We start from the raw sequence: 13,993 nt of genomic DNA, 5'->3' as shown, positions 1-13,993 counted from the left end.
GACCACCTACGTCAGCCGTTTTTTTTTAAATTAATAATTAAAAATAAGTGTCTACGGTGGAAGGTATCGATTTTACACGTAAACGTTTGATGGAACTATTTCGGTGTCCCTATCAATAATTCACTTTCCAATACCATACAATACATATCAGGTAGATCGAACGCAATGATAATTATTAATGAGTCATTGGATACGAAATTGCTTTATGAACGCTACACGCAATGTGAGTACATATTACGTTTCGAAATTACCACCCCACGATTGATGACCTGAAAATTTGTTTGTAACGTAGTTAAAATTTTCATTACTTTCATACTTTCGATTATATTGGTCCTGCGGCCATTTGTGTTATAGGTGTCACCCGCCCTAAAGTGGGGTAAACATGCTAACCAATAAAACTTCTTCGATACCCCTATTTTTATGTTTAAATTTAAATATTTTGGAATGTAAATGCCAATTTTATTAAAAGGCGGCTGGGAGTTTAATCAACTGTAAGAAAATTTTTCATATTCGATTCTTAATGGTTCTGTCTTGCGTCACAAATTCCTCTCTCTTCCCACAAATACTATTCTGATTATCGTTTCTTGTCGCTGTACCGAATAAAAATATATACGGGATAAGATACGCGACGTTTAGGTAAGCTGGAAATTGGTGTGGAATTATTTATTTTATTTATTGCCTTTTTTTTATATAGGCGAGGTTTCAGCAAAGGGTGCTCTACCAACCCAACCCACTACTATACATTTACAGACATCCATGCCCAAACCTGCATTCGAACCAGGGACCCTCAGTACCGTAATGGAGCTTTCACTCCACGCGGCACATGGGCCGGGGAATTAGTAAGTCTGCAAACGATTCCTAGAAAAGAGTAAGTGCAACGGATTCATATGCACAAAATAAAAGTTATCTGTTACCTACTTAAAGGAAACTAACCTGCCATGAATATCCATTAATAACAACTGTTTTGCAAACAGATACGCTAAAATACCTTTCAACGTCCAAAAACTCGATCCACGTCTTCCAGGATTCACGCCTGGTTCGCTTACTTAAAACCTTATTCCTTTCCATTTACTTCCATTCGCCCGCCTTAACAAAATAATACGCCGTCTTTGAATAATCTACACCTGTGTTAAAAATTTCGATAACACGTATTTATCTTGAAACTAAATAGTCTAATCCCTATATAAACTTCTTATCTATGACCGGAGAAAAACACGAGATAAATTTTTACTAAACTACTACGCAAATAATCCCAATTGAATAAATCTAACCTTTTAATACGTAATTTAAAATTGCAATTACCAAAACAAAATAATCATTTAAACAAAATCAAACATCATTAATTCTGATACAAAACATTGACATCGAAATCAAACAATATGATCAAATCTTGTGTCCAATTCGAATTACTACGAACCCAACGCCAAGAACAAGTGAAATTCCCATACAAGGTATCCCATCGGTTTCGGGTGCCGCAATCGTCTGCATGTCGTAGTTTACACAACAATATATACCAATAGGCACAAGAAATTAAAGCAGAAACGCAAATTAAAATGTGGTTTATGCAACTTGGGGACTATTAAAACATTCATATGGAAGAAATGGTACGACGAGTGAAAATATGCTAATAAAAATGATTAATTTGTAGATATGGATTATTATATAGTGCATTGTCTAATTAGACCTTCACCTCTTGACCCTAAAGCACCTAATTTGCGAAAGGACGCTTCGTTGTCAAATAAAAGAAACATCGATTGAAACTCAGTACTTGAGCAGAGCGTCTTATTACCGATTGATTTTCGTTGAAGTCATGCGGTAGGATAATTGCAGCAAATTATAGGAGTAAAAAACACAACGGAACATCGCCGGTTCATTTTAATGTTAATGTAGAAAAATTACCTTTAATGGTCGTATGTATTATATTTAGAACGTAGAAAACACAATTTCCCCCACGATCGATATGCGGGTAATTGAATATTTCATTCGTCCCTTTTTTTCTTGTTTCAAAGGACAACGAAAACCGATATAGCTCACCGACCCTTCAAAACTCGAAGACCCGATCGATGCGGCCACGAATTTTTCCTGATACCTGCATTAATAAAAAAGGAGCGAGTGAGGTCTTTATTCTTAATGTTGAGAATTGGGTGGTGGTTAATCTGGAACAGATTTTAAATCACGCTTGAGTTAGCACTCTGTATTGGGTTTTAGTTGAGAATAAAAATGTAGCTGGGGCGCCCTGCGTACAAATTTCGGAGGTATGCAAAATTATTACGTTCGGGCTGGCCTGAAAGTTATTGAAGACCTTCTGTTTCTAATAAAGCGCACTTAAACTTTCCTGCCCCTGCTATCCAAGTGACGGCTTCTGTAATAAGATATTAACGTTCTACAAGAAAAGTTTTTCGAGGGATCGATTGCGATTCTATTCCGTGACCTATTAAATTTCTTAATTTTTTCTATGGGACGAGTTACGAATTTAATAATTCTACCCTTTTCACCGGCAGTTTAATATTTATTGCGAGACTATAATTTTGACAGAGAAATAATGGAGGTAACGCAGTTACTTATTTGTAAGCTAATTACCGCCACCGTTTTAGAACGTATATTATAAGAGACAGTTTTCCCGTCCAAACCATGAAGGTGCTTGGGGTAAAATGGAGCACTCTCTGAATTCGCGGGTGGAGTTGGCTAATGTTCTCAAGCTATACAAAGTTTGGCCATCAAATAGATTTTTATGTCGTCTCGAAACATAAACCCGACGAGCTCGTTGCTGATGTTTAACAGGAAACCGGCGTGGTCCCTGTTCATAATTACAGGAAACTTCCGTTAATAATGTTTGTCCCTCGCCTTTGTCTATTTCTGCAACATTGCCGGCTTTAGATTGTATAATCACCCTTTAATAGACGTATATAAATGCATTTATTGGAATTAAAAGTTTTCCCTAAGTTTGTTTCCTAACAAAATCTCGAGGGATCCATTCATTTACGGAGTTACATCCGAGTTCTGGATTAAGTAAAAAATATTGTTGATAAAATATTGCCCACAATACATTTTCTTGAAAACTTTGCGGTTTCCACCTAACCGAAGCTTTTTAATTAACGAACGTAATATAAGAAATTGGGATCCAGGTGTTTCAAATTTGCCTGCATTACCTTTTAATATTCAGTAACACTTTCTCCACTTTGTTGTTGGGACGTTAATTGATCGCTACGGGCGAGCCGAAACAGTTGCAATAATAATAGAAGGCTCGCACTAAAATACCGGAATATCGCCTCGCAAATAGATAATCTACTGTATAATTTAAAGTTTTACTCCAAAGATTTATGGCGCAGTAAATTGCCCCAAAATTGGTCTCGTATAACCGACCAATTAACTAATCACTAAATCTACGGGAAAATCCAGTAAGAACCATTTTTCATGTTCTCCTGTTTTCGACTGGCGATTTTCTCCCGTTGTTTTTCTACACCTTGATGAAAATGAAATACAACCGAGATTTCTTTACTGTGTCCTGTGTTGCATCCTCCAGTGCACGCATGAATTTTTATTTCCAAATTCAATATTTTAACATTTTGTACAGCGATTGCTTCTGAGCTATTGTGGAAATTGTTAGACGATTAATATAATATTTGCAATATTTTATTCAGAATTGTTTAATTTTTATTAGAAGACTTAAAAAGCGGTTTCTTTTCTTCCGTCTTTTACACCGCCTTTGAAGAGTCGAAATCCAGAAATCCGAAATATAGGAAGATACGAAATGCAAAGATTGATTGGATCCGAAGAAATGAAAAAAAAATGTTTCAAAACCCACTCCTGGGCGTTGCCGCGTAATACAACTGTGATCAGTACCGGGCAAATATACACCATAGCTGCAGATATCAATTAACGAAAACCCGAAGTTCGGGCCCGTTGTATTACGCTAAAGTATGAAAAAAGGGAATCGAAGGCAAATTTTATCCACTAGAAACCAATTTAGCGCACGAGGCGAAGCCGAGTACGATAATGTGTTTGAGTGGATAATGGTCTTTATTAACGTGTATCATACAAGATTTTTTTCCACTTTTCAAGAATGTCCAAAAAAGTTATTGCATCGGTAACTTATTTACAAAACTAGTAATTGTGCTAAATAAACAAATTTTAATTAAGATGTCAGGTGGTTGTGTGTCAGCCACCTTTAGATTGGATTCGATGTTCGCAGTATTGCTCCGCTCTTTCCGAGGAATCAATTTCATGTAGTGATTTCGAAATACGGAATACACCAGAGCCCACCAAATAGCTTCGATTCTCATATCGATTGTTACCTTCGCTGATTTTAAAATTTATTAAATGGGCTCTCGATTATAGGAGCAAGTCGCTTTAAATTACAAAGTTTAACCCGCTGAATTACATGCGCGGTCACACTTAGCAAGCCAGGCGACGAATGCCAATCTAGTCTTCGCGCACTTACACGCCTTATCTTACATTACATTCTAAAAAGACATATTCTAACGATATAATATGGATTTTTATAATGTACAAGAAAGTCCTCTACATCTCAATCTGTATAAATAAAAATAATTTTTTAAAAATTGGAGAGTATTTTTGAATAGAGGGGGGTTCAGCCAAGGATACTCTGCCTGCCCAATCCACCATACATTTACAAATATCCATTCCCGAACCCGGATTCGAACCAGGGACCCTTAGTGCCGCAGTTGAGCCTGGGGTCACACGACAAAAACCCACTATGCGTCTCAGTGGTAGAGCTACATAGCCGGAAGTTGGGTGTTCGAACCTGGACTGAGGTAAGAATTTTTCATCTATGACAGACAGTTTTCCTAAGTTGTAAGGTAAATATCGGAGTAGTATAGAACAATTTAAGACCGTCTGGAGTGGCACCTCTAAAAAGCATTCTGTGGGACAGGCGCACGCCTGTTGAGAGCGAAAAACAAGAGAGGCATAATAAATAAATAAAAGTAGGACGCATCCCTACGACAGTTGACTAAATCCTGGGGGAGGCGGCGACGTATATGTTAAAGAATCAAGTATCAACAAATAAATAAATAAATAAAAGTAGTGCGAATTGTGACCTTTTATTCATTTTAATTATTGTGAATAACAGTATGAATAAAGTGGTACTATGAATATTTTATTAACCCTTTCGATTAATATATTACTAAGTAATAAAATACCCTGTTGTGTGTTGGGGTTCGGCACCTTCAACAAAACGGGTTTTCATTCTACAAAAAAGGGCATTCTTGGACTCAAGAAATTTGAATCTTGCAAAAAAAACCTTTATTGTGGAACAAATATTAATGTTTTCCAGTAGGTATATTTATCTTAGAACTATTAAAATTTGTTAAATTCAATATAAATGATTTTAGTCTAAAAAAACTCTAATTTGTCATTTAGTTTTCACAAAATGTCTTTGTTTACGTCAAATCCTTTTTAAGTAGGGTCGCTAGTATATAACCAGAACAAGCAAATTTGTGTGTGAGGTAAAAAAATACTTTTAAGAAATGCTTTTTATTCCTTCCAAGAATATTTAAATTTTAAACATTAATAATAGATTATTTAGATGTCTATCTGTGTTAGTTTTTAAATTGTTTTAATGTGTTTTGTGTTATATACAGTTTGTTTTATATGACTTGTCTTATATCTAAATCAATCAAATAAATAAACAAATTATTATTATTTATAATACCGACTGTTAAAGTATGTGATGCTGTGTCCGAAAATTTAAATGAATTATTTTTTTTTGTAAATGTGTTGTATATTAAATCGGTAAATCATGAGCGGTTTATATCTAAATCCCTTTTTCACAATTTTGTTACCTTTTCCCTCACAATTTAAATGTCCTCTCATTTAAATCTTACGCCATCTACGTATTTCCTTTGCAAACCCGTTGAGTTAAGATGTACCTTGCAGAGTTGGACTGGGTCACTGGGTCAACTGGGTCACCTGGGTCACTAAATTAAACTGGGTCACTGGGTCGCTGGGTCACGTCATACTCTTTTCAGTTAGACCCAGTGACCCAGTTTAACCCAGTGACCCAACTTGACCCAGTTTGACCCAGTGACCCAGCGACGCAATTTCACCCAGTCACCTAGTTTGATTGAATAACGCAGTTAAGTCAGTGCTCTCGGTTCAAGTGTACAGATTATGCAATAAATGAAATGCTGGTTTGTTGAAAATAATACTCGATTGCTTGACAACTGCCATTTCTGTGATGTTTGCTTTAATACTGCCGTAAAAAACTTTCCATGTCCCGAATTGTATTAGAATAATGTTATTTCTTTGCTTCAGGGCTTACCAGTTTGCTTACAGGTGTTCATTCACATTTAATTTTTTTCTACTAGTTAGCTTAATCCAAATAAATCTTTTCTCTAAATACTTTCATTGACTACTTGACTACAAACTATAAACAAATGCATTTGATTTTTTTAGGTATTAGTTCTCTTGAATGAAATTGGGCTACGTGCTTGTTGCCGAATATTATTGAGGAAGTTTTTTTTTTAAATTAAAAGTTACTTGAAATTGTTTTGGATGATACCTAACAATAATTTAATTACTGGGCTACCGGGTCAGGACGGGTCACTGAGTAAAGCTGGGTCAAGATGGGTCACTGGGTCAAGCTGGGTCACCGGGTCAAGCTGGTTCACCGGGTCAAACTGGGTCACCGGGTCAAGCTGGGTCACTGGGTCAAGCTGCGTCACCGGGTCAAGCTGGGTCACCGGGTCAAGCTGGGTCACTGGGTCAAGCTCGGTCACCGGGTCAAACTGGGTCACCGGGTCACTGGGTCACCGGGTCACTGGGTCAGTAAACTAACTGGGTCACTGGGTCACTCTATGCTTGACCCAGTCCAACTCTGGCTACCTTGTTCTTCGTTTCGCCGCCAGAGGGCGTGCAGATGATTTCCGTGATATTTCTAATTCGATCCCTTCTTTTGTTACGTTTGCTCAAAGTGAATGTAACAATTTTTTTTGCTTTTTCCAATTTCGGTCACGCTTTGAGATTTTCAAAATTTCGGCGAGGCCGAGTACGATAACGTTTTTGAGCGGATAATGGTCTTTATTAACGTGTATCATACAAGATTTTTTCCAACTCTCAAGAATGTTAAAAAAATGATTGCATTATTCACATAAATAGTAATAATTGCGGTAAATAAACAAATTTCAGTTAATAATTAATAAACGTTCCTTAAATACACAAGAAAATATACGCATTTTTCTTAAATTTAATTCAGGAGTAAATTGCACCAAAAGGCAATAATAAATAAAGATAATAAAATAGTACCTTATATTCATTGGCGTTCGTTGCTACGAAACGCTTTGTGTCAGGTGGTTGTGTGTCAGTCACGTTTAGTTTGGGTTCGAAGTATCTCAGTATTGCCCCGCTCTTTCCCATTAATCAATGTCACGTACTGATTTCGAAATCCGGAATACACAAGAGCCCACCAAATAGTTTCGATTTTCATATCGATTGTTACCTTCGCTGATTTTAAAATTTCATTTAATTAAAATTGATTAAATGGGCGCTCGATTATAGGAGCAAGTCGCTTTAAAACAGCGCAGGCGACGAATGCCAAATAGTCTCCGCGAGCTATATATTCGCGTACTTACACGCCTTATCTTACATTACATTCTAAAAATACATTCGCTAACGATACAATATGAATTTCCATAATGTACAAAAGTCTCCTCTACATCTATGTAAATAAAAACCATTCGTTTAATTTGGCCTTTATTTTTGAGTGGGCGGGGTGTCGGCCAAGGCTGCTCTACCAACCCAATTCACCATACATTTACCAAGTTCCATACCCAAACCCGGATCCGAACCAGGAACCCTTAGTACCGCAGTCGAGCTTTAAATCAACTGCGCCATACGATACGAGCCGGCTGAATGTTTGTTTGTTACAGTGAAAGTGTTAAATCAGGGGATGTATAGTACATTACCTATAGGCAGTATATACATTCGCTGATAAATTCTTCGGTTATTTACGATTATTTGTAGGTTAGAAAGCTGCCGAGTGGTTTGGAAATGAGTTGGAAAGTGACACCCAAAATATTAAAAACACCATTTGAAAGCTAAATTCAAATTGCTGTTAGAAATAAATAAATAAAAAACGAATGTGGACGAATAATGAGGGATAATGCAATAAAATCAGCTTGGATCTGACTGCAACAATTAATTTTTAGTAAAAGAGCGCTGGTCCATAACCTAATGTAATTAATAAGTTTTTAAATCCGAATTCGAAATTTTGTTTTTCTGAATGTCCATTTAAATACAAATAGCGCGAGAACATCAATATTTAAACCTAGTATAATGATCGAGTCTCGGGCCCTAAAATAAGTGTCGATACATTTCTGTATTCATAGAAAGATTCAGATCAAACGAAAGCTCTACGAAGATTCTTTCAAAACATCTCTTCATATCGCCTTGTCTCGTATGCATAAACAAACTAAAACATAGTGCGAGAAATATGTAACAGTAATAAATAACTACGGGCGTCGACGGGCCAAATTCCCATCAGACTGCATAAACCAGCGCCGGAGGTGCGTGTGGTTAATAAATTTAATTTCGGAAGTGGATTTAGCGACCCGCCACAAGCGGGAATAGTAAAAGGGACACGTGGATGCAAAGCGAAAAAAAAGTACATAAAGGGCGCATTAATTTCGAAACTAAAAATGAAAAACCCTCCATTTAATTAAAGCAGAGAAACGCAATTAATTAGGGATGTTTGTTGCAATATATAAATCATATGGTACTTCTCTTAGTTAAAAGGTGCTCGTGTATTTTTAAAAGTATATTTAAATATTTTAACTTCGTTTAAGTGGCGCAATTAATTTATCCTTTTAAACGGAGTTTTCTTAAGATGGAGTTTTTAAATGGAACGCTGCAATTGGGATAGGTCAAGTTGGGAGATGTTGAAGATGCGCCGAGCGTAATTTATTAACAAACTTTTAAAAATAACTAGCTAAAACTTTCAGTTTTTGCATAATGGAAATAACTTAGGAACTAACTTATACTTATAAATTTTCCCTTTTCAAAATAGTTTAGAATACATCACCATTAATTAAGTCGGGCTATTCAGAACTCACTTTTCATTTGGAATCATTCCCGGGACGCTTACTTAAAGCTATTCGTAAAGACAAGCCTACGTTTTAATTAACGACCTATAAACGCTGCTTTAGAATGCTTATCTTCTTTTATTAATCCATAAAAGAGGAAATATTTGCCAGTAGTTTTAATTCGGAATATCGGTTATGCAACTGCGAGGGGAAAACTTACCTCGACTGATTCCCGTATTTTTATCTCGGAGGACGTTGATAGAATGCACCCGGCCATACTCTTCAAATAATTGCTTTAGGTCGTTCTCGTCCATGGAATGGGGAACTTGACCCACGAACATTTTGATGTTGTCCGGATCGGGTTGGTCCTGTTCTGGATTCGAGCTCGGACTCGCATTCAGTATGTTATTTTTATTGTGTTTACTGCTGATGTTGTTGTTATTCATCGGTGAACTGAAACAAATTAATTTCAAATTAATACATCGGGTATCGGCACTCATCCAATTAGTCGATGTCAAAAGAAACGTAACGCGCCAGTTAAATAGTTTATAGTGCATTTGTATTCATAGATTTTCTGTGTGGCTTCTAGCCAAATCATTTAATGTTAATAACACCAACGTGAACTTCCCGCTTTACGTTTTGGTTTCGCTCTCTGCTCTATTATTACAAGTGACACATTCATGAAGATTTTATTATTTAAGAATGAACTTTTTACAACCTAAGCCCGACTCTTCCTACATTTTACACATTCGGCCGAAATTGCCAGTGACAAGCTGCTGGAAGGAGAGATATGCAATTACGTTGCTCAAGTTTTATAGAGATTCGGCTGCAGATATATAAAATTCTCAAAAAAAAGCGTATCGGCTTAATGAAAATTATATAAACTAACTGCCAATTCTTAGAATATCATGCTAACGCCGTTAACGGTTATAAAAAGGGCGAAGAGTATACAGGGTAGTCGAAGTATAGGCTTCATAAATTCCAAATTTTAGTAAATTTAGAAGTCATAGTTTACATTTTAAGTTTAACGATCACTTTCTGGGTATTTAATAGCGTGTTGACCTCATAATGAGTTCCGGAATCTTAATTAGTAGTAAGCGTTAATTATTTCACAAGATAGGTAGGGATCAGACAGAGAGTTTTGGGGGAATTCGGTTTTGGACCACGGGAGCGTTATCCGTAATGCTCTAAGCATATACGTTTTTTTAGAGATTTCGGTCGAAAACTATCAAAGGGGTAGTTCCGTCGTGGCGCCACTTTAATTTGTTCCTGGAACCCCCGTAAGGGATGGTTGGCTACGCAAATGCAGATTGCTAATAACTGGACCATATTTATCGACTTTACTAAGCTCCATAGTTGAAAAAACACGTTTAGAATATTTGGGGTGGACCGCTGTAGCACAGGTAAGCTTATATAAGTAGGGGCTGCCTACTCATTCAGGCGCTAACTAGCCAATTTCTAGAATTGCTTGATTTTTTTCAATGTTTTAACGATAAATTAGGCACAAAGACAAGTAATTAAGTGACATAAAGTTTTTATGTCACTAGGGGTATAATCTGAGCCTACTCATATGCGCTTACCTGTATCCCAGTGGTGGACGTAAAATTTAAAACCGCGAGTTCCGTCAATTGCTGCAAAAATACGGATTACCGCGAAAAATTCAAAGCAAGTGACAAATAATTTATAACGAACAAAAAATTTCCGTCGCATCAAGTGAAATAGTATACGGCAAGGACGATCTAAGCATAACGATATTTTTCTAGCATAAAGAACCATTGTTATAACTGCTGTGCAAACGCTTAATGGCATGAACATTTTAATTTTCGTATCAGAACAAACCAATAAGGAAACTTTAAATGCTACGTAAATTTTAACTATTTCAGAAACTTATTATAATTAGAGTGATTAGATACAACAAAATCGAACCAGAAAAACAAAATATTTCATGCAGAATTAATTTCAGAAAGCCTCCAATTTATTGGGTTCGATCATAATTACCATACCAATAAGAAAAAGTGCAAATTATTACTTAGGAAAGTTCCTCATACTTTTAATAATATAATAAAGTGTGTCCCGAGGTGTGTCCAATTTAATTAACCCTAAACGGTTGTATTAATTGAAATTGTGATTTGCTCCCAACTTTTAAATGCAAGAATATGCCAGAAAAACACTACGTTCTGAGAAATTTTACACGGCATGAGAATTCGATGTGGAAGTTTTTTTATAAAAAGTAAGATTGAGAGCCAGAATCCTTACGAAAGTAAAATCTTTGTAAATCATATTTGTTGTAGTAATTTATGATAAAAGCCGTTTTGTATTGCGTATATTTTTGCCATTTTAGAAACTCATTAATAATTGGAGTGGTTAGATATTGAAAATCAGTTCCTCGTTAAAAAAATTATTTCATTCAGAATAAATTGCAAAAAAAACTTCAATTTAGGGGGTTCGAATGGTATTTTAGAAGAACGGTGTGTATCAAATGTGTTATATTCGAGGCTGTATTGGTATTTATGGTCAATATTAAGTTCAAATTAGTTCAAACAAGAGTGGCCATTGTTTAATTTCGTAGAAAAAGAAATCTGCAAAGGACAATGTAAATTGCAATTAATATATTCAAAAGGTTGCGTTTGAATCTCCAAGCAAATTAGTTGTTTAGTATATAAGGCGATAAAGGGATATTTTAACCATCTAGTGAAAGATGTTAAATAACTTTCACGGGATGGTTAGTTTTCGTCTATTGTCGTGTATAATACAAAGCTTTATTTTATAACAGAAGCCATATAAATCATTGTAAAGCTTTTCACAATTCTGAATTTAATTTAGATGGCATTTTATATCGTGCTCCGCGTCCCATTTGAAATAAGAATGCATAATCATCTGTTTCACTTTATCTATACCCTTGCGGTTAAAGTGATCACTTTATCTACCCTCACGGTTAAAGAGCGACTTAACCTACTCATTCAAACCTACTAAAAAGCGAATTTAACATCTATAAAATAAACAAAACTTTTGAAGTTAAATTTCAGGAGACTAGAAGGGAAATTTTCAATAAATTAATTGTAGTAAAATTTCAGATCGAGCTAGCCGAAGGTCATATAATTTTACTGAAGAATTTCGATTCGAAACAAAAAAAACCCCTTCACATGCCAAAAGCCCATTGCAACAAATTGACTCGACGTCTTTAAACCGCGTGCGAACAACGCTTTTTCTACACCAATGGAAGTTGTTTCCAACAATTTATTGACCGCTCAATTTTTTCTTCGCGCACATAAATTAATCTTGCTTCCGTGGCTCCATGGCGTGTACAAAAACAATAATTTCACCGTAATCCTGCGGGACTTCTTACGAATTTATGTTCATAGATAGAAAAAAAATGACTTCGAACCGCGTACCTAAAAATTTTTGAGTGTTTTACGTAAATATCCACGATGTAAATTGCGGTTGTGTGTTATACGAAGATAGATACAATCGGTAAATTGTGTCTATACGTTTGCGTGCAATCAAAAACCTTTTTACCGAGTCGTGAGCCCTAAAAGCTGCGAGAGACAATATATAAAGGGAGATTAAATTTTTATTGATCCGGCGTGTATTGTATCAATGTGTCTCAATTCTCTCTCTATTCATATACCTCCAGCTACAGTGTTTTATTTCGTTAGTGCCCTTTTTGCTTTGTTCATATACAATTAGCTGAAAAGCTCACAAAGAAAAGAAGCCTGGCTAAAATATTTGAATTATAGCGGTTTCACTGTCCTTTTATTACTTTATTACTCCGAAACGCGCAATTTTAAACAAAGTTTTAAGATGGCCGTCATAAAAAGCAGAAAAATTATGGGCTAGGGGCGGGAGACATTAACCCTTCCTATGCTCAAATCCCGCGCCGTTAGTGTCTCCTAAGTGACACAAACGGGCACCCAATCTAGATTTCAGCGAAATTAATTGAAAAATGCGATCTTGAATAAACAATCCGCGACGTTACATTTGTAAACGCGATTGGGTACATAAATTAAGAGTGGCAACGAATTTGTTTGAAATCTACACGACTATGCGACGGCAATTAAACATGGTAGAGAGTAATTTAGCGGCACTTGTCAAACTGCCAAAGCCAAATGTAAAATATTTTGGTTTTTTAATGAAAGTCGTAAAGCACTAACACAGTAAATCATAAAAACGAATTATTTTAAAAGAATTTTCTTAAAAGCGAAGGTAGGTTAAAAGTCGCTACATAAAGTAATATATGAATAATTATTAAATTTGTTAATAGGATCCGTTTAAAAAAGCTGCTTTTAAACTTAACTAAAAGGTAGGTAATTAATTATTAACGGATGCAAGTTTTTTTATGAACATGTTGACGTTTTGTAAATCACTACTGTAGAAGGGAGCTTTTTTGCCACTAAATTACATGTGTGCTCAGTCACTCTGTATTTCCAGTTAAGAAACCTTTGGATACTACTACTGGCCCCTTGCCATACTTGATCCATTCGGTTATAAAAAAAATTATCTCTTCATAGCGCATTAATAACCTGTCGACGTCTTACTAAAAATACACTTTCGTTGTATTCTATCTTAACTCATTCTAGAGCTTGTAAAAACTAAAATCTTTAAGTTATTGCGAACATCAAAAATGTGTTAAAAGGTGAAAACAATAGCAAGCTTTTGTTTGTACCCAATAAACCGTCTAGCTCTATAAGGGCAACTTTCCAAACAGTTTCGTCTGTTACTAATGCGAGAAGAAAATCCGTTAATCGCTTAGTAACGAAACTAACATATTCTTTTAACGGATTAACTTTTCACTTAACGACAAAATTTATTAACTTATTTCGTAAAGGAGAACGAGACGTCTCGCATTTTCATTAATTAGATTTCCCAATGAGAATAAAAGTTTCTTTCTTCATTAATCGAACTCACTATTAGTATTGGATTGTATTGTGTGTTGTTGCTTTACTTTTATAAGG

General features: G+C 35.6%; 1 protein-coding gene across 4 annotated transcripts in view; it reads right to left on the bottom strand.

The window, feature by feature from the left end:
• LOC116175899 (CUGBP Elav-like family member 2) overlaps positions 1 to 13,993 on the bottom strand; it is a 174,968-nt gene that overhangs the window by 50,982 nt on the left and 109,993 nt on the right. For all 4 annotated transcript variants that reach the window (XM_031494260.1, XM_031494263.1, XM_031494262.1 and 1 more), the window contains one exon: positions 9,262 to 9,494. In XM_031494260.1, coding sequence (XP_031350120.1) covers positions 9,262 to 9,494 — 233 coding nt within the window. The remainder of the gene's footprint in view (positions 1 to 9,261; positions 9,495 to 13,993) is intronic.

The sequence above is a fragment of the Photinus pyralis genome, unplaced genomic scaffold (assembly GCF_008802855.1).
Source record: "Photinus pyralis isolate 1611_PpyrPB1 unplaced genomic scaffold, Ppyr1.3 Ppyr1.4_LG7, whole genome shotgun sequence".
NCBI lineage: Eukaryota > Metazoa > Arthropoda > Insecta > Coleoptera > Lampyridae > Photinus > Photinus pyralis.
This window is presented reverse-complemented; position numbering and strand designations above follow the sequence as displayed.